This window comes from Argiope bruennichi, chromosome 3 (genome assembly GCF_947563725.1).
Source record: "Argiope bruennichi chromosome 3, qqArgBrue1.1, whole genome shotgun sequence".
NCBI classification, from domain to species: Eukaryota; Metazoa; Arthropoda; class Arachnida; order Araneae; family Araneidae; genus Argiope; species Argiope bruennichi.
This window is the reverse complement of record NC_079153.1, coordinates 145,540,547-145,562,522: the sequence shown is the minus strand read 5'-3', so window position 1 is coordinate 145,562,522 and position 21,976 is coordinate 145,540,547. Positions and strand designations below refer to the sequence as shown.

Genomic DNA, 21,976 nt, shown 5'->3' with positions numbered 1-21,976 from the left:
GCAAAATATTTATTCGTTTAAAATTTTTCCACTCTGAGCTACTTTCCTCCTCTACCAAAAATAGCCCTAGTGTTGCTTCACAACGGGACGTTAATATAACTAAACTAAACCTCCTTTACCAATTTTCTTATTAAAGGGGAAAAGGAAAAGAGAGAGAGAAAAAGCCGGAATATAATAGTTTTGTGATCAGCAGTTACAGAGCGGCATTTGCCATTTCCTTAAACCACTGATAATAAAAATTAAAAATTATATAATTATATCATAAAAAGTTTCAATTTATATCCGACTAAAACGCAAATGCATTTTTATGGATTACCAATTAATATCTGACTAGAAAGCAATTAACAAAAGTTTTGTAACAAAAATTACTTACAATTTAAAGTGAGATTTTTAATAGTGGTAGGAATGTGCTGGGGCTTGGTGGTAGGCAACGACTGCTGGAGCGTGGTGGTAAGCCTGTTGGTGTCCAGTGCTGTATCGTCCGTAAGCGGCGTTGTCGTGGGCTCGGACTCCATGGGCCTGGGCGGCGTATCTGTCGTGGGCTCCATGTCTGTCGTGTCCGGCCTGAGCGTAAGCTCCAACATTGTGGTGTGCAGCCCTGTCGGCAACTCCGTACCTGCTGGCTTGGGCACCGTGGTCGGCGAGGACGGCGTGGTGTCCGGCCTTCTTGTCGTAGGCGTAGGCCTTTTCGTATCCGGTTCCCTTGTCGCTGGCGTAAGCTCCGACGTTTCGGTACTTGCCATAGTGGGAACCTTCAAGATGATACGAGGACAATTAGAAATGACAATTCGATTATCTATGAAAACACTGAAACTTTCTAATTCTATTAAACTAAAAAAATCTGTCTATTTAGTTTATACCACAACAATATAAAAATATGTTGTTACAATTGTTGAATAGATTTGGATCAAAAATTGGGATACAGTTTTTATATATATATATATATATATATATATATATATATATATATATATATATATATATATATATGACATTTTGAGACAATCACATAAAGTGTCCGAAATTTATTTTTCGAGAAAACAAAAAATATTTATTAATTGAGTTTTTATTTAAATTTCGCTCATTCTTTTCAAACAGGAAAATATATAACGTAAAGAGGACAATTTTAGAAATATCACTGACACTAATGTAAACATGAATTCTTTACTTGGGTAAAACTTTGATAGAGATCTGGATATATACTTATACGTTGTTAATTCCATCGATATTCAATCATGTAATTTAAGCTTTTAGAAATCAGTGTTTAAAGTAGATTAATAAACCAATTTTATGTTGAAAGTTTGAAATATTAATAATAAACTGCATATTGAATTTTCAGCTAGCATTTCATTAAACAAGAATAGTTTACCTTTAAACTAAATGTGAAAAACTGATTCGGCCACTTAAAAATTTGAAGAGCCGGACGATATGTGTATGTGTCGATCGCAGCTGCGAGCACATTTATATTTCTTTACATCATAAATACAAAAAACTTGTTGTAGTAGGGGGGAAAAAACTAATGCTGTTGCATTCAATTCGATTTCAATAGCGGTGATAAATCTGGTTTTTGAATAGTTTAAATATTACAAACATGGACAAATCTCAGGAAATTTTAATCGCCAAAAGATCGATTTCTGATTCAGTTTAAATAAGTTTTAAGTTTAAATAAGTTTAAAGCAATGCAGATCTTTGTTAATTTTACCTTGGGCTCCATGGGCATCATGGCTGGAAGAAGCTCCAACATTATGGTGTCCATGAGCGGCATGTGCCCTGTCAGCGTAGTGCCCTCGGTCAGCGTGGTGGGCGTTTCCATGGGTGGCGTATCCAGAGGCGTGTTGTCCATGGGCTCCATAGGCATGTCCGGTGGAAGCGGCACCATATGCAGCAGGTTGATGAACCACTTGGTGGACGACTGGGGCGTGGTGAGAACCATACTGAGCCATAGCGGCACCAGCCATGAGGAGAACGATAGCGATCTGGAAGAAATTGAGTATTGTAATAATATTATATTTTAATAAAAAGAATCGAATATAAAAGCAATCTTCTACGCAGTCTTTTACGTATTTTAAGAATTACGTTCCTTGATTTTGCATTACTTCATAAAAAAGATTTAAAATTTGAATATACTATGTAAAAGAACGAAATTTCCGCAGTTAAATGGACTGCTTTTATTCCTTAGAACATTTTTAATGGAAAATTCAAACAATGTCGAAAATAAAAGCAAGTCTTGTAAATTTAAAAGGAATCTCCTTAAATTATCGAAATTGTTTCACTTATTCTTTAATGTAAGTATTTATTATGAATTTTTGCTTCATTTCTGAAAGAGATAGCAATAAATTTTATATTTCTCCGTTAGTTCGAACCAAAGTGAAATTCTAGAACTGGAATCTTCTAACAGCAGTATTAGGCTGAATTTTCTTAATTTTCGGAGCTAAAATTTCAGATCGTTTATTACGTAAAAGCTTTGGAAATATTTCAACAGTTTCTATATTTCATTGTAACATAGTTGAAAACGTTAGATGAAAAAGATAGTTCACAATTTTCCCATTTCTGAATAGAACTGGAAAAAGTTATATATTGTTTTTCATGATTATGAATCATTCATTTCTATTGGCTAAATAGGTTTGAATGAATATTTAGCGACTGAATAGCATAATATGCTATGCTCTACAAAAAAAGAAAAGTGAACCACTCACCACTTTCATGATGGAAAAGTTGGAGAACGGATGTAGTTCCCTTGAAGAGAGAGCTTGTTTGATGGATTTTTCCACTCTGGACCTTCTATTTATACCAAAAGGTGGTCAATTTGCTGCTGAGTGTCGAACCGGTTACAGTTCTTGCCCTTGGGTGTGGTCACTTTCCATTTCAATTGACTGATTTGTTTTTCTTTCTGATAGAGTTGAACTAAATAAGATAAAATGGAATAACGTACAGTGAAAGTGTAACTCCGTCGTTGAGCTTGCAAATTTAAAGTTTCGCCGAGAAATTTTGAAATATCATATAAAATAATCTAATCATATTAACTGAGCCATTAAATATCTTTATTCGTGTTATAGGGGTGAACACTTTGTAATTGTTATGAGCTCATCGCAAATATTCGTCTAGAAAACAGTCTGGTTCAAGAAATAAAAATTCGCAATTAACCACTGAACTTCCACTAATTAATATACATTTTCATCTCTAAAAAATTAAATGCCTAAATTACTTTCATTTTATTACGATAAGTAATTGGCAGACTGCCACGGTAAATCGAGAGCATGTGGAACCGATTAAAATTTGAGACATCCTCTGATGTACTTTCGAATAAATTCTCCTTGAGTGAATTTGAAATAAATTCACTCAAGGAGAACAGATAATTGCATAAAAGTAAATGGAAGTTCAAAATGCAAGAAATCGACCAAAGTATATAATTTAAAATACATTTTATCAATAAACCAATTTCCAGTAATGGTCTTAAAAAATAATTTTTTCGATAACTTTATTTTTTTCAGTTAGTATACGTATTTTTTTTAATATTATAGATTGCCTTACGTAAATTTTATATATAGTTCTTAGCATTGTTTAGAATAAAGTTTTATGATTTTATACACACCGTATAACATGGATATCCAATTTTCTGTACAAATTTAAAAATTTTCTTTCTTTAAAAATTTTTTGTACAAAGACGTGTTGATAGCATTCAGGACTGATTCTTTTTTAAGAAATTCAAATTTTACTGCTGAGGTTTATTATTTTGAAACATTTTAAGGGAAAAGTGAAGTAATTCTTCATTTAAAGCAACAATTTGAGTGTCAATACTTTTATGATGTTGAAGGTAAAATACTGTATAGAACTAAAAAAAAATGTGTTTAAAACATCTGGAAAAATAATTTGGTGCAATGTATTATTGTAAATGGAACAATATATATAAAATATTTTAATATACTTTAAAAAAAATTTTGTCAAAATTAAAAAGTTTGACGAATTTAAAACTAAAAAACTGAAAATCCTACTCTCTTGAGAAATGGAGAGAGGAACCAGACGGGCATTTCGAAAGCCTAAACGAGCCCTTCCGGTGTAGCATAAATCCTTCCGCCGAAAGCAAGATTTATTTACTAAAACAGTTTCCATTAAATGTTCAAAAAATAGATATTCAAAACTTGTATATTCAGAATTATATAACTAATGGAATTATTATCTGAACTCATGGAATTTGGCAGGATTCTTATAGAAGAGATGCAGAAAAGCATTCAGCTCAAAAAAATTATTTCCAAAAATTGTCGCCAGATGGTTAATTATATATTATTAAAACAAATTTTTAAAAATTACATTACAGTAGAATGGATTCATAAAAAGCATAAATTTTATAATAATTCCAAGTCTTTCTCTGGCAATGCAATGGGATGAGAATTTTTCTTCACCCTTATTGTCTTGTGAACGCAATAATCTGGAAAGTGAGTTGACATTCCGCCCTTTCTGATCTACTTTTTCATTTCTCTTATGCCTTTGTGAAATATTTCACATTTCTTCAGGTTGTTTGGGGATAAATATTCAGAATAAAAATCCAGGCGCGAATTGAAAAAAACGAACCCTTAAGTTCATATTACACTGCACCATCTTGAAATTTGCTAAATTTCTTTCTGCGACTTATTTGTAGTTTGTGTATCTGTGCGTTACTATTTGGAAGAGTTTCGGCTTTTTCTCTCGTTTTATTTTGGATCCCAAATTTGTAATCTTTACCGTTTTTCTATATTTCCTTTAAACCTTACTATATACTGATCTGGGAACTGTTCGCAAAGATATTCGAAATATTCTCTACCTTTTGATAATGCCTTAGCTAAGTGTTTTATAAGATATATTTTTATATGAAGTACGAAAATGAAACTTTATTTTAACGTGCAGACAAGATAGTTTGAACGGAAAAAAGTTTTTTTTTTTTTTATCCCTCAATTCAGTGTATCTCAATTGTATTCAATGTATCGGCACGCAATTTTACACTATCAGCAAAGTGCACATTTCCCCCCTAAAATCTTAAAAATAACTTTGTTGCTTTTTTTTACTGTGTAATTACCTTAAATAGAGAAGAAATAATCAGATAAATTAATTCTCTTTTTCTTTCCACCGCACTGCAATAAAATGAAAGGTCGTAATTATAAACATGCATGCAGAATTCGATTGAGAAAAGTAATGAAGAAGTGTCAAAAACGAGGAAAGTGCAATAAAATTGATAAAATGGAGAGAGGAGAGTCCCAACGGCTCATGAATCGGATCTCTATATTTACTGTTGTATTTGGTGCATAATTTATCAGTTGGAATGAAACACTAATAGATATTAGTTTATTGTTTCAATGCAAATTACATAAAGCAAATTATCATTAAAAATACGCATATTTAATTTACCCATATAGATAATGTTATATGGGTACGCGTGTTTTATGATAAATCTGTATGTGATGACATTTTTCGATTATTTTTTCAATCATCAGCACCAAAAGATTATAAAAAACATAAATTGTTTTTAAGTCAATTTTTTCAACTCGGTTCTGCATGATTGAAAATAGACGAATTATTGCGTCATCACAAAGGAAAGTTTTTCGATTGTTGCAATTGCTTGAACGTTGTTGACAGAGAAGTGATTTTCCGGCAGTAATTTCGACTACTTTTTAATCTGAACTTTGATACCTTCTTGATAAACTCCCTTCAGTGACAGTTTACTAGATTTTTGTTATCCATCATAGGTCCACTCTTATGAAATTAGAGGAGAAAATATCGAGGCTTAAGAAATTTTCTTCTTCTTATATCACCATATAAACATAATTAACTTTAGTATTCCACTTAATTGGCATGAAGTCAATGCAACTGAAAAATCTCTCATCAGTATAATTTTTTTCAGCATTCTTTTACCGTCATAACTCTCATTTTTATGAAATTAGAGGAGGAAATGGTGAGGCTTAAGAAAGTTTCTTCTTCTTATATCACCATATAAACATAATTAACTTTAGTCTTCCACCTAATTGGCATGAAGTCAGTGCAACTGGACAATCTCTCATCAGTGCTATTTTTTTCTGAATTCCTTAACCGTCATAACTTTAACTATTATGGAATTAGAGGAGGAAATGGTGAGGCTTATGAAAGTGTTTTTCGTCTTCCCCTTCAATGACAATAAATTAATGAAATCGGATATCCTTGCACGATGTTGTAAAGTTTAGATTCAACTCAAAATTATTAAAAATTTAATATTTTAGTTTAAAAGCTTAAATATTTTGAGTTTAGATTAAACTCTAAATATTTCCAACGATATTAGATTCGTTATTATAATGGATATGATTTTTTTCATTTGTTCTAATAATTTCCGCATGCAATAGCAGAAAAGCCTGAAAATTAATTTAAAGTAGAAACTTGGCTATTTTCAGAAATCCCCGCAGCTTTCTAAAATCACCGAAAGATGCCATTAACTCACATACTTACTACTTTTGAATTAAGAAGTACTTTTCATTTATCCTCTTTTCCTATGATGTGGATGTACATCAATAATTCTTCAAACCGCGCCTCATCGAGCTTGGTTGAATAAAAATGTCGGAGAACTAAAATTAATAAAAATCAAGCGTTTGAAAATATATTTTTATTACCCATGTTGAAAAATTATATGATTTTAAATTAGTAAATTTATCTTTAAAAGGGCATATGGAAACAACATATTCATTTTTTTTAATAATATATTTAGAAAAATGTTTCTGTCCGAGTGATGGTTTCTGTGCGTGGTCTTCGAAATATTGGTGAAGCAATTGTTTTTACTCTGCATCCACAGTTAAAATCTTGCGCCAAACTCACTTGTTGTTCCGCTTTAATATTAACGGCACGGATGGTTTCAAGTGAACTTGAAATAAGAGCCGTGCCTATTCTAAATATCTAGACTGGAATCCAGGGATTTAATATCGACAGTTTAATATAACAGTTAAAATCCTGCGCCAAACTCACTTGTTGTTCCGCTTTAATATTAACGGCACGGATGGTTTCAAGTGAACTTGAAATAAGAGCCGTGCCTATTCTAAATATCTAGACTGGAATCCAGGGATTTAATATCGACACTACACTAACTTAATAAATTTTAACATTTTGCTTAATAAACCTTCACTTCTTTTTTTTTTCTGAAAAAAAACTAAGAGTTAATTATTTCATAAGATATCTAACTTTTAAATAATTGTAAATAATCATTAGAAAATCTTGTTAAAAATAATAATATCATAAAATAAAAGAATAATGCTTAAAATAATTTCTCAATAAATAATGTGGGTGGCATTAAAATGAAAATGTTATTTAACAAAAAGGGAACTTTATTAGATAGAGATAATACTATTTCCTTAAATATTATTATTTTCCAGATTCAAATTCTTTATGATGTTGTTTCTCGATGAACATGACCCTTTTTATCAAGCATTCCTGGAAAGCAAATCTCTTCATTCGAATACGGCACGTGATCGGAGCAATTGGCAAAATACCCTTATATAGCTTTGAATCTTTAATAAGCTTTAAACTATTAAATAGGGTATCATATGCTACCTTGCTTAAAAATACACCAGCAGATGAAACAAACAAATGCTCATTTGACCGTTCACTTCCAATACTTTTAAAGCCAACTGCACTCTAAAACATCAATAATTTTTTAAGAAGTCAAAAAGAATTACTTTTGACGTCTATCCAGCATGATGAAGCTACTAGTTACTTGATTTTGATAATCGAGTTTGAATTCCGACCAAAAATAGCCGTACATAATTCAACAAGTCTCCAATAATCAAGCGACAATTTTTCATTTTTTAATACAGTAAAAAAAAATTGCGCAGTGCAATATTTCGATTTTAGTACATATATTCTTGAAGCATTTATACAATCTATATAACTTTTTAGTTATTCTATTTTGCTTTGGAATTTTTAAAAGAAAACAACATCTTCGACGATTTGATTCTTGATGCTCAAAACAATTCTTAAATGTGGTGCCGACATGGAAAGCATGCATCTCAATCTCCATATTGCAGTAGAAATATAATGTAACAGCTGATAAGATCAAGGTTAGCTCTACCAGAACAGAGAGTTTGATCTTCCAAATTTTAATATTTTAAAACATTCCAGGCATTCATAGCTTGATCCTTTACTAAAGAAACTTCTCATTTTTCTGACCAGAATACTGTTTCTTATTTTTTATTTTTTTTAAATGGTTCATATTAAAAGCCGAATAACAATTTACTATCCCGATGAAAGACTAAAAAAACAAAATTCTGAAAAACTAAAATTTTGAAAGATCATGAAAACTTGAGAGGATTTGTAAGAATGTTTGGAAACTGAGAGCAGAAGTCACTAAGGGAATGGGTTTAACTATTGTTGAAAGCATTGTTACGCATAGAGAAGATATAATTAAACTAAACAATAAAATTATGCAAACTCAAAGAACCCCTTTCTATCGATTATTAAAAATATCATACGGAATTAAATGAAGCACTACAAGTTTTAAATGGCTATCTAATATTCAACATTGAAAAAAATGTTTGATGAAGTGAACAATAAAATTTACTTCGACAGTTGATTGGAGTCAGGGATAACATAATACATTTTGAACCTGTAGACCGGAAATACAGAGATATCTAAAAAAGGAAGATGAGATTATTTAAACAGACGGATTAAAAACAGGTGACAAGATTTGTTGTGTATTTTTAAATTTTACTGTTGGGATTGAATTTGGAAATAGAACATATATGTTTTTCGATAATTTATCTGTCTACCTGACAGAGGTTTAGGCCATTAAGATTGCTTTTTGATACATAGACTGGAATACCTACACAATAACTTCAGATTCAAGATCAACTATCAGAGTCACTGAATAGAGACATCTTTGACGATATTAAAAGTAAAGTAATTAAATATAGTAAAGAAAGCAAGTTATTTTGGGTAAAATTCTACATGGGAACAGCTAAGAAATAAGAGTCGATACGTTTGCAAAGCCCTCAACCAAAAGAATTGTCCATGGATCAATAACTTTGCAAATTGACGAAGCAAGTCGACTTCGAAATTTCATACACAATAGTAGTACTGATATAAAATTGAAATAGAAAAGAGTTCAGATATCACTAAAATAATGGCAGGTGTATTCTATATTTATTATCTGATCGTAGAGAAAAAAGTTGCCATTGGTGGGTTTTCCCAATGAGTGAACACCGTCCACACATATTTGCGGGGGCGGAGGAAGTTGACCTGCTAGCCAGAGTCATTGTGGTGGAGGGCTGTGCTTAAATATTAAATGTCGTTTAAAGTTGGTCTTTGTTTTTTAATACAACTGGATCCAACATAATTTGTGATTACGCTGCGGTACTAAAAAATATTGGAACTAAGATTATTCTATTTTTGGTTTTGAGATTTCTACGTTTCTATTTTAGCGACACTTTTTGATACAGAAATAGTCATATTTTTGAAAGACTTTTGTTTGGAAGGTATAACCATTTGATTTTTAAAATATTTACTCAATAATTCAATTTCGATGGTCAAATCTTTTCAAAAGCACTGACATATGAATGCTTCTTCAAATTATCCAAAATGGAAAAAAAAAAGTTGAGTTAAAATTCTAATGTTTTAGTTCTCCCTGGCTCGTTTAATAATGAACTTTTCAAATTCGTTTAATAATGACCTAATTCAGTTCTCTCTGGCTGCGGAATGATGAAAAATGAATCATTTTCTACCTCAAAAAATTTTATTCCTAAAAAATGAATGCAAAAAGCCTCGTAAAAGTTGTAAGCATTCCGAATGTAAAAAAAATAGGCCACTCTATTAATACTTTTCTTTATTCAAAATTCCATATCACTCGTTAAAACAGTTATTTTTTTCTAAGATTTTTTTAAGTTTTACTATTAATAGCAATGAAACAAGACTAAATAAGATTTGGAATTTTAATTTTAATTTATGTACTTAAGTGCAAATATAGAGCCGATAATATTTTCGAAACGTATTGCTTAACATAACCAAAATTTTTGGATAAATTTAACAATTAATTCTAAAAAAACAAGTATAAATAAGAAGTTTGGCTGAAAAATTAAAGTTCTGGTATTTAATTTTAAAACATTCCTTTATATTTGAAATATAAATCATTGTTAATTTTTGATTTGCATCTTTAAGTTTCTATCAAATGGTAATTTAAAACACTTTAAAATTTTTTTAAAGATTTCTCTCTTACCATAAAATGCATTAAATTAATAAAAATAATTACCGAAACATTTGTAAACTTTTCTTTTATTTTTTTAAAAAATAGTAATTTATGAAAGTTTGATGCGCTGTATTATTAGCTTTCAAGGAATTGATTTTGTATTTTATTTAATAATGTTTTATCTTCCAAGCTGTAAAAATCTTGTTTACAGATTGATACAGATTACTTGTTACTTGATACAGATTTGTTGCTTCTGTGCTTTTTCAATTAATCCCGCAGATCCACAATTGCGATCGGTTCTTAAACGAAGCTTCGCTTGAAAGGTCTCTGGTGTCGGATGTATCCATTTTCTCTTTCACCATTTTAAAATGAAAAAGAAGTATTTTAATTTAAAATAACGAGAAAAAACATGCTTTGTTTTTCATTTCACTTTAACGATTCATTATTCTTTCCAGAAAAACTTTTTATGATTCCCCCCCCCCCCCTACAAAAAAATTTAAAAACTAAAATTATGCTACTCTGAATACCTTTGGTTATTGCTACATATCGTAAAGATTATTTGTCAGAAATGGTTATAAATTGGACTAGAGACGCTTCAAGTCTTGCTCTTTCGATTAACATCAAAAGTTTTAGGAATTTCTATCCCAAACTTTTTAAATTCCAAATTTAAAAATTAATTAAAAATATAAAATAATCCTTCAAATTTTCAAAATTCCTTTTTTTATCATGTTTATCGAACAATTTAATGCATAAAAATAAATTATTTTCAAAAATATATTAGATTTTGAGATATATTGAAAAAACAAGAACTCTCATTTAACATTCAAAATTCAAATTTTCGAATCCTTATAACTCAACAGGCGTTTACTCACGAAATGTTATATGTATGTAAGCTATTTTAATCTGGAGATTTCAGATAAATATTAGCTATTGGGAGTTCCTATTCGTAAAAAAGGAGCTTGTGTAAATCTAAGTATCGAAACGACTCTTTATATGAAGAAACATATTACACACGTGTAGAGAACATATTTTTAGAGCAACATGCGTTTACAGTTTTGTTGTGTGATAATTAGCTTTGTAATAAAGAGCAGTGTCCGGATACTTTTTTGATATACTGCACATATGTTTGATTCAGTCTTCCTTACTTCTCATCGTTTTACTGCTTGTTTTCAATGCCAGCTACACTGTGCTAACGCACGTTTTCCAAGCAGAGTAGAAGGTGCGCCTGTCTAGATGTTCTATTAACCTATTAACAATATCTCAGAACCGATTATCATAAATTAACTAACAAAAGTTATTGTGGAGAATGTCATGTACATTGGCAGAGAGTTTGAGAAAAAATACTTTTTGTAATAAATACAAATATATAGTAAAATTAAAATTAAATAATCAAGTCCGAAACTGTATATACCAAAAAATTCAATAAGAGCAACATTTTTCCTTTTATCCCTAATGGTCACTCGCATTAAAATAAAAGCTAATCACTAAAATTGGATTGAAACGAATAGAGATTCACCAACAAAAGAAAGTACCATGTCGAATTATATATATTTTTTAAATGCTGAAAGAAAATACTAACGATAATCTATGATCAATATTTGAGGAATAAAAGCCGCGGTCAAGGTTTTTGTGACACCCTGTATATGCTGTTATATCAAAGGGGAAAAAAACGGAAGTATTTAAAATCCAGCACTTAAAAAAATGTGCATTATTCCTTAATTAAATCAACTCTAATCACGAAATTTTGAAAATTTTATTAACGGATTGTTTTAGACTGAAATCTTTCAAAACAGAAAAATCAGTCGAATCTTCAGTATTTAAATATAAATATTTGGTCATCAACAAAAGAAAATCAGCCCGGATTATATATTAGTAGCAAGAATGAAAATGATATGAGTTTCACTCCACAATGAAATATGTTTAAAATATTTTCAAAACTCATTAAAAATAGAGAAAAAAATTTACAGCAAATATTAGTACATCTGAAAATATATTTTCTCATGGATAAACTTTCTTAATCTTTTAAGGAATTTTAAGATAATGTTGAAATCATTTTTGTACTTTTCTGAAGAAATCTTGGAAAATTGCCAAAATTTCACTTATTTTTTTTAGTTAATTAAAATTGAAAAGAATCCCTCTGAAGTTCGCATTCTCAGCATCGGGAGCATAAATGCGTCGTTTGATGTTTTAGATCAAATGGTTTGGTCTGTAGAGCACCAACACGCATGCATTCATTTTCTATTCAGCAGAGGTATATGAGGGAATATTAGGGGGAAAACTTTACGAAAAGAAATTAACATCATGGTAAAGATAATTGTTACGGAAGTTGTGTCAATTTAATTTTAGCAATATTTTAAAATAACTTATATATTTAATTCCATATTAATTTATATATTCCCAAAGTATATTTTATGTACATAACTCGAAATCTTATTTCACATGGCTTTTACTTAACATTACAACATTCATATTTGTAAAGATGGATTTTTGCTTCCAATTTTTCACTCAATTTACTCATGTACTAGAGATACAAAATCCGGTTCACTTTTAGGTTCCTGATGGAATTAGAAATATTTTGATAAGTTTAGAGTTCTTAGTAATCCATTAGTATATTAATTTAATTAAAAATCGAATTCACAGAGTTAACTACATCTATGAATTATTTTGATATAAATCACATTTTAAGTTTCACAGTTTTTGATTAAAAAATTATTTTTCCTTTTTCCTTACGTGAAACACTGAAAATACTTCTTTAAACGCTTAATTTAAATCTAAAATTGGATTAGATGCCAGTAATTCATACATGAAATTAAGTAAGGATAGAGTACATTTCTACAAGTGATGACTTCACTACATAAAGTAAAAAATCCGTTATACAATTTTTCTAAATTCACAGAGTTCTTCAGAAAAACTTTTATAAAAAATTTGTGGATTTATCAAAAAATTGTGGAATTATGTATGTTGAAAAATGTTAACCTCTTCATTTCAATGAGCCAAAATGTTAAAAAAAATACCCCAAGCTTATCTTCTTTATAAGATATTTTCATGCCATTTTAAGAACAATACATTATTCTATGATTGATCACAAAAGATCACTATGATCAGAGAAATCTTTGGTTATGAGCAAAACTAAGTGACTAAACATCTTGAACTTTGACGCTTACCCTCATCCTAAAGAATATCCCAGACAGCACCATTTTACGAATAATTTGTACTAAATATTCTAACTATTATTTATAAGAAAATAAGTCAGGCTGATTATAATAATATAAATATAATTCCCATTAAAATAACTAACTTGATTTAATTTTAAAATAATAGTTTCTGAAAAATGTTTCTTTCCTTTTTATCTCCAGATTTCATTGCACTTCAATTATTGTCAAGCTGGTTGGAATTTATGCATAATTTAATTAAAAGCGCATCGATAACTCTGAATTCTTTTCTCTTATCTTTAGTAACTGACGTATCAATCGGAAGTGATCACCGCGCATCTTGCGAAGGGAAGAGATGCAGCTGCACGGGATAATCCTGAAAGCACAACGAAAATCAATGACACTTGGAGCTTATTTGATTTGTTTTCGTGAATTTTTTTCATTCACGAAAGAAATACCGTAAGAATATGAATGAATCAATTCGAAGAGAAATTATACATTGTCTATGATCTCTAATCTTTTGAATTTTTAAAATATTTTTTTTATTTCGTATTCGGATCTAACGTTTTTTTTTTTTTTTTTCGAAGCTAAATCCGGACCCTAGTTTTACAGAGCTAAATCTGAAAAGAAAACTTGACTTTTAATAATTTCGGTGATTTATTTCAAAGATAGCCCTTTCAGTTTCGATACATTTCATTTATGAGGTTTCAAAATAGATTTCTCAATCCACGGCAGATTTGGGAGATTATTTGTCACCTCAGGATGGTGTATTGTGCAATCGTTTCCCCCGGCGATCCGATCCATATCCATCGCAATGGCTCAATTAGCGGAGTCAGGGTGAAAAGCTGTTCCTTCGCGGAAAGCGATCTAATTAACGACCTTTTTTTCCTTCATTTATTTTATTTCTCTCCCGTATCGATGAATCGACCTTGGTATATCGATTTCACCGCATCGGCCTTATGTAAGAAGGGTGTCGCAAAATGTTCGAACTGCTCTACATTGGCTGGACATAGTTCACTTGAAATGGTCAAAGGGACGACATTTTGACGTCAACAGAAGGGAAAGCGATACAAGAGGCGTGTTTCAACTGTGCCGTAATGCAAAAGGTCTAATTGCAGTAATCACCAGTGAAATGCGCAAGAACGGACAGTAAAATAGTGCCATGGTTGATATTCAGTCTGGTTTTTATAGCTATATCGAGTTCTTTTTTTTTTTTTCCTTCTAAAGAATCTCTTGAGATCACTTTGTAAATCAAAGAATTCTTTTATTTAGTGTTATTATTTTATGTTTAAGCAATTTTCACAGAATAGGAGTTGCATGAAATTAATAATGTGAGAATCACAAACAGAGTTGTATTTGATTATTGATTTGCTACTGTAGTGGATAGTTGAAAAGCAGAATAAGGCAAATTTTTCTTTCTCTGAATAGAATTACAAACACCTGACATCCCAGGTTAGCTGGAATATCTCGATTCTGTACTTTATGTACGTTCGGCTTAAAAACCAAATGCAAATTAACTTCCGATTTGGAATAGCATATTCCATAATGTCCCTTTTATTTTGTATGCAGGAAAACTGCTTTTTAAACTTAATAATTAAAAAATATGAAATGACATTTGTGCTATGCAGTGAAAGGGGAATAAATTCTATGCACAGTACAAGTTGGGAAGATGAAATCCGTAGAAGCTAATACTTAAAATGAAATCGTTCATAAAAAACATTTAAATATGAACTGTTTTCTTATGCAATGCATTTTTTCCATTCATGTTTGAGATTTGTTTTCAGGTTGGTGCTATTAAAAGTAGACACCGCTCTTTCAGAGAGCTGAATACTTGATTCACTCAAAAAATTTTAAAAAACGCATTTCAAAAATTATAAGCGGTACTCTTCTTTAATCTTACTCTTCTAAACGCCTCTCAAGTTCAACGTTTTCTCCTGTTTCAGCATTACATATGAGCAGAGGAGAGGAAAGAAGTTGAATTCCAACCTCAACGGTATTTTCTCAATCCTGACAAAAATCCCAACTGTCCCAGCTCATCCTAGACGTCTGGCCATTTTAGATAGCTGCATCAAAAAATTTAAACTGCAAAATCCCTTCTGAATGTATCACGTATCCTTCAAGTTAAATAAGTATGTTTTTTCTCTGTAAAGAAGATTTTAGATTTTGTTTGTATCTGAAAAAGTACTCAGAAAAATATGTTTTTATTTTATTTGAAAGATACTTATAGAAACATTTTTTTTCATTAAAGATCTGGAAATTACGACTGAAATAGTTTTCAAACTTCAGAACCGCTTTCTTTCTATATTTGGAATAAGGATACACAAGAATTCAATCTCAATACTACATAAAGAATTTGTTTAAAGGTCAGCTACAAAATTTATTTAGTAAAAAATGGAAAAATGAATTGAATTTCAAAGCAAATTTGAGTTATCGCTCTCATCTGGTTTATTGTTAATAAAGGAAAATTCAATAAATCGACTAAGTTAGTTCATGCAACTCTTCAAGCAAGGATCTTGGTTTGCTTTAGACATCTCATAATTCTGAAATATCTTATAAAAAAAATCTTTTGTCTAATTGATCCCCCCTCCACCTCGGCCATTTACTTCATTCATTTCGAGATGAAAGCCTCCCAAAAAGATATCTGGATGCGCAGGTTCTAAAACAGACAAGGTCTAAATCTCCTAATTCTAAAGTGAGTGCATCCATTAAAAATTTTTCAAAATAAATATTTGCTGTAATGAATCAAATTTGCTTCATCTACATAATCTTTTTTTTTTTTTTTTAATCTTACGGAAATTTTGGGAGATTAAAAATTTCAGTATTCCATCCCCTTTCCGCTGGTCTACGATGAGATTTTCATTCTCTTTATGTATTCCTCCAGTATATTCCTTCGTTGTTCAAGTCTGATGAAAAGAATAGAGGTTCACAAATCAAACGCGAACAAGACATTACACACACAGCCCTAAACAAACACGCAGAAATACACACGCGAACACACCGCATTCATAGAATCAATTATTTTATTCCCACTTAAATTCAAACTGAAAACCTACTTTAATTTCTGAGTTTCCCATGCCATGAATGTGATAGCTTTGATTGTTTTAAACTTCTTTAATCGTCTTAAATAATTTTGATTTCAGTTTCTCTTTCTTTAAAACTCGGTAGGATTTTTTTTGTCATCGTTATTGAAGGCATAGCATAAATTATTTTTTAACCTTTTTATTAAAATAAAAAAGTATTGTATATTAGAAACCATGTCAGCAATAGAATGTGCTTTTCGTAACTACGATTTAATCTAAAATTTTCGTGCTTTCGTAACTACGATGTCATATCGTTCAATTACAACTTATTGATATTTAAAAGAATCTTGACTGTTTCTCCCGTAAGCCAGAAAATGACAATGAACATACTTCCATGCACAGCCTGAAGTATTCAACACAAAGAACATACATTTAGAACAAACCCATTTTTAATCGCCAAGAAATTTTGTCTCTCAAAATTCTGATTTAAAATGCTATTTTTCATAAACTCTTCAAATTTTGCTTCATTCACTGAAGTTTTTTGGTATTTATTAACTCTGAATCTATGGCATTAGAGGATGACAGTCTTTGCTGCTAAAAATTTCAAATTTTCCATTTCAATAATAATATAAATAATAAAAGATATTTCAATAGAACCCTATAACTTAGAAAATATTAATAAAATCTTTTTTATTAGTCTGGAGCATTGCAGCCAAAACTAATTTTTATGTCAAGAAATTCAAAAGAAATCGAATCGAAGATTTTTTTAGCTATTTATTCATAAACGTATTGAAAAAATATAAAAAATGAAAGATTCACGACTCTAAACGATCTGACTTATTGTCGTAACCCGCAACCCCTGATTTAAACCATCATCAAATTTTACTTTCTTGTACACGATCTGGATTCGAGATTGAAATTCGGAATTTTAATGAGTGTACACGTTTCAGGCATCATTCATTGAAAAAAGAAATTTAGAATTATATCTGTTAGTCTATGAACATTCTGACTCAGAAAGCTACGAAATAAGTTTCAAGTATGAATCTTTTCACAAAATTTCTATCAAATTTTGGACGAAATACATGAAACAATTGACCATTTTCCAACCTACATATGTGTATATGTCTGACTATATATAGAGGATAGGGGCATATTAACTGCAAAACGCAAAAGCTTAAAAAAATAATAAATAAAATTCGAGGTGTGGTCTTATTTGCATAAAATGTTTTCTCACCATTTTGTGTTAGTAAAAGAGAAAGTCGAAAGGGAAACAATTCCCGTTGATTTAAATTTGCTTTCGTCAGTTTTTTTTCCCCCTTTTTAAATTATCATGCCGTAAAAAATTGACATTGAAGTGTTGTTAGCTTTTAACACTAAGTTTGCGTAATTGAATTGTAAGCATAATTATTAATATCAGAATGCAGTTATGTATATGAGGAATATATTCAATTGTCTGAATTCCGGGTTCATTGTTTCGAAGTATAATTAAACGGAGATAACTCCAAATCGTTTCACAACAAACTGCTTAAACAATAATTCATTTTGGAAAATCCAGTGTTCATTTCTTTTGTAACTTTTTGCAAAAAGCTATATTCTAAAATCATATTTTAAAATAAATTTTCTAATGCATAGTTATGCCTAATTGTATAATGGAAGAGGAGATAAATAATCTCTTCTCAAAATTTTCATACAGTTTTTATAAAATGTAATCTGATTTATCCACTTGCTTCAGCATCGTGAACTGCACTGCTGAATTTTTTTTAAGTTTAATATTTTGCGACTCTGGCAAAAGTATTCTGATGATTCAGCTCTCATAAACATTAGTCACGAATACGCTCCGTTCATTCTACTCATTTTTGTTAATCGCAAATTTATTTTATGAATGGATTGCGTTGCTTATTCGCATAGTATTTATGGTTGTGAAAATGATACAAAATACAATAAACTTAGATTTTAACACCGAGAGGAAATATGTTTTTAATGTTAATTCTGAAAATAAATAAAAACCTAGGAGATATAAAGTTAAAGTTAATTTTCATCTTTCATTTCTACTACGTGTTGGTTCGAATGAGGTTCCATGTTATCAATGTTATCTTTGAACTCAATCGGTCAAATTAACTTTTTACTAACCTTTTTATCCCTCACAAACATATCAAAAAAGCTGTACGACTGAATATTCGCATTCTATTGAATTCTAAACAAGTGTATTGTTCCTTCGCAGACACCATTTTGATAGTCTACTTCAGACAATGGCACTTTCACTTACAGGCATTTTTAGAGCATCCGGTTGGATGCACATAGAGTACCCTTAGATATGGAATAGTGAAGAATTTCCCATCCCACTTTCAGTGCTTTGATTATTCATTTTTCTTTTTTCTTTCTTTTTTTTTTTTTTTTTTTAAAGAAAAAAGAGTCTTAAGGAAGGAAATATTTACTCCAATACATCTAAAATGAACAGCTGAAGAAACGAATACTTTAGCTCCTGAATTTAAAGAAAAACTAACAAGGAAACAACATCCCTTCAGAATAACAAAAAAAAAGCATTACATTGAAATTTTCGAAGAATATTGAAGCCTTTGTGAAATTAAATAATGAGTTTAAAATCATATTTAGCGCAACACCTGAATTCGCGGAATAAATAACTACAGAAGAAATTAAATGTTTTATTAGAAAAATTGTCTTATAAAAATATAGAGAAATTCCCTTAACTGAATATTTTTTTCCAGTCTTTCGACCAAATTTTCAAAAACTGAATTATTACATAGCATTTAAAAAATGACGTACATCGATTAATAATATGTTCTGTCAAAAATATATCTCAATTATTTAAATAGTTACTATGAAGAATCAGATTACAATATGAAGATCAGAGATAAATTCTGAATTTAAAAGGGATTACTTGAGAGACAAAAACTGACAAAACTCCGAGAGTCCTCAAAGTGCATTTTCAAAACCTGGTCTTTTTCACGAATACATTTTCTTAAATTTGAGAAGACTTTCTCAATGAACGACTGCTTATTTTCCAAATTTCATTTATATGACGGAGATGGAACAAAGTTTTAACGGAAAAAGTAAGTCTTTCTATTTTACTGAAAAGATAAAATGGGTTGAATTATTTTTTTAAGTACAGACCAGCCACACTTATCCTAAAAGGTTCAAGCCCATTTTATGCCGATTGGAAGCAGAAGCCGGGCATGCCGGATGCAGTGATTTTTTTCATCAAATTATTTGTCTCCTGAAGGCAATTATTTTTCTAAATTAATTTCTTACATTCTAATTTTATGTTTAAATATCAATTGTCTTTCATTTCAAGTTATTATCTTTTTTGAAGTTAATAGTCCTTTCTCATTCAGAACTACCACTCCGCAGTATCTTCTTAAATCATGCACAAAATCGAATAAAAGTCAAATGCAATGCTCAAAGATTTTAAAATAACTGAAAAAAAATCGAGGCTACAAATGTATTAATAATATCAAATAACATATAAAAGTTCAAATCACCTATCGAAAACTATTCCATGTTCCATTACAAAAATAATTCCTTTCTGTGTGCTTGTCTTGTCTTAGCCTTAGAATACGTAAACCTTTCGAGATATTTTGTACGTCCTAAAAATTGACATTGTCCTCAAAGCGATTTTTGTCAAACTATTAAACAGTTCATGAGATTAATATGGAAAAATTCTAATATACACTATTACACTGGTGTGCAAAACTTAAGCAACAGGTGCTTTCTTTGCTATAACTCCACGAGGAATCATCTGAGAGACATGAAATTCAGAAATGAGAGACAGCATTTTGTACTTATGACGAAAGCATAGTTGCGCAAAAATGAATACAGTGCGTATAGTATGGAATCAAACTAAAAAGTCTTTATTGAACTCATGGTATCGCCACAAATGATTGTCTGTCCAAAAGGAAGAACAACAAGCAGATGTTCCTTAGTATGGGATATGCCCTCCCCTTCCTGCAATGGTTGCTTCGCACCGTCTCTCCATACTCAGCACCAGATTGTCCAACAGTTCTTGAGGTAAGAGTGCCCATTCCTCAATCCGGGTGTTCCCCAAAGCATTCCATACATGTTCTATGGAATTTAAATCAGGAGAGAATGCTGACCAATGCATTCGAGTGATATCTTCACTTACCAGTGATTGCTAAACATCAGTAGTCCGGTTTGGCCATGCATTGTTATACATAAAAAAGAAGTCTCGTCCAATAGCACCTCGGAACAGATTCACATGGGGAAGGATCGCTTCCTTACAATACCGATTTCCGGTTACAGAGCCTCTGATGAAAACATGGAGCTCACTTCGTCCGTTCAGCAAAATTCCTCCACGACGACAGCTCCAGGACCACCGTAGCGGTCTCTTTTCTTTATATTACTGGAATGAAACCACGTCCGGACCTCTCTGTAAATCAACTGGCGTTGAGAATCACTTGTGGCCGTATAGAGGACGCAGCTCCATTATTGAGATGTCCAGTTTTTGTGCTCCTTACACCACTCTAAACGGTGCCACCGATGGTCAACTTTCAAAGAGACGCAGCTTTCAGGACGATGGGCGAATAGGCCATCTTTGTGAACGGGTTTGGCCACAGTAAATCGCGCCATTTATAGCCCTTTTGCTGTACACAGTTGCTGATTAGTGGCGCTACACAGTTGCTGATTATCGGGCTCTTTTCGCCTGAAGGACGATATATCCGTCACCCACTGCAGTTTTTTCCTAAGGAGACCACTACAAACCTTTCTAACAACTGTACCTATGGTTTGGAAAAGCTTTCCAAGAGAGATAAACGTTGATTCCGAGAGCTTCTTTTGTTAATTCCGAACTTTTCAGCTAGATGGTCAAACTGCGCCCTTCCTTCAGCTTTCCGATCATTCTTCGCGTGTGAAATCGTCCACATGATTTCTTTTAGCCACATTTCACGAAAGAACTCTCTTGCACTTGCAGCGAATGTCTTTAATTGCGCCTCCGTTATTACTTTTCTTGTAGTCTTGAGTTGTGCGTGCGAATCGCATGCGTTTTGCTACACTCACGTCATCTGTGACGTTTTGTTCCTGACATTTGCATATGATCAACTTTCTACTGAATTGCGTGTTCATTGTACTGATCGCAATAACCCCTTTTCTACAATTTCATGGCTACCTGCTTAAAATTTACATTGTTGCTTAAGTTTTGTACACCAGTGTAGTTATACACTTGAGCTAATTTGCAAATATAATAAAGCAAAATTACATTAGCTACTAATAAATATTTGGATACCCAAGCAAATGATGATTTTTTGCGATTCTGACCTGCTTGACGTTTGTGTACTTAAATATCGTGTAGGAAACAGCATTGGCATTAGTCGCATGCAAAATGCCATTAAACTGAGAGCTTTCTGACTTCGAAAAAGGCGTAATGGTCGGATATCATAGAAATGGCCGATCCTTTAGGGACATATCTAGCTAGCTAAACATTCAAAACTTGTTAGGGGCTTTTATGATTAGGGAGTGGAAGGTGAGTGTCAGAATGTGATTCGATCCAACAGATACACTAAACTAAATGATAGAGACGGACCGACTAGTGATGTCTAAAGAAATTCCGGGATGTCTAAAGGCATCTGGGACTGTTGTTTCGATCAATTCCATCCGCAAGGAATCAC

General features: G+C 31.3%; 1 protein-coding gene across 1 annotated transcript in view; it reads right to left on the bottom strand.

The window, feature by feature from the left end:
- The window catches only part of LOC129963466 (histidine-rich protein PFHRP-II-like), a 132,624-nt gene that overhangs the window by 593 nt on the left and 110,055 nt on the right, over positions 1 to 21,976 (bottom strand). Inside the window, exons 2-5 of the mRNA XM_056077865.1 lie at positions 6,448 to 6,563; positions 2,697 to 2,904; positions 1,703 to 1,976; positions 374 to 752 (exon numbers count right to left, since the gene is read on the bottom strand). Coding sequence (XP_055933840.1) covers positions 391 to 752; positions 1,703 to 1,976; positions 2,697 to 2,705 — 645 coding nt within the window. The 5' untranslated portion in view covers positions 2,706 to 2,904; positions 6,448 to 6,563 and the 3' untranslated portion in view covers positions 374 to 390. The remainder of the gene's footprint in view (positions 1 to 373; positions 753 to 1,702; positions 1,977 to 2,696; positions 2,905 to 6,447; positions 6,564 to 21,976) is intronic.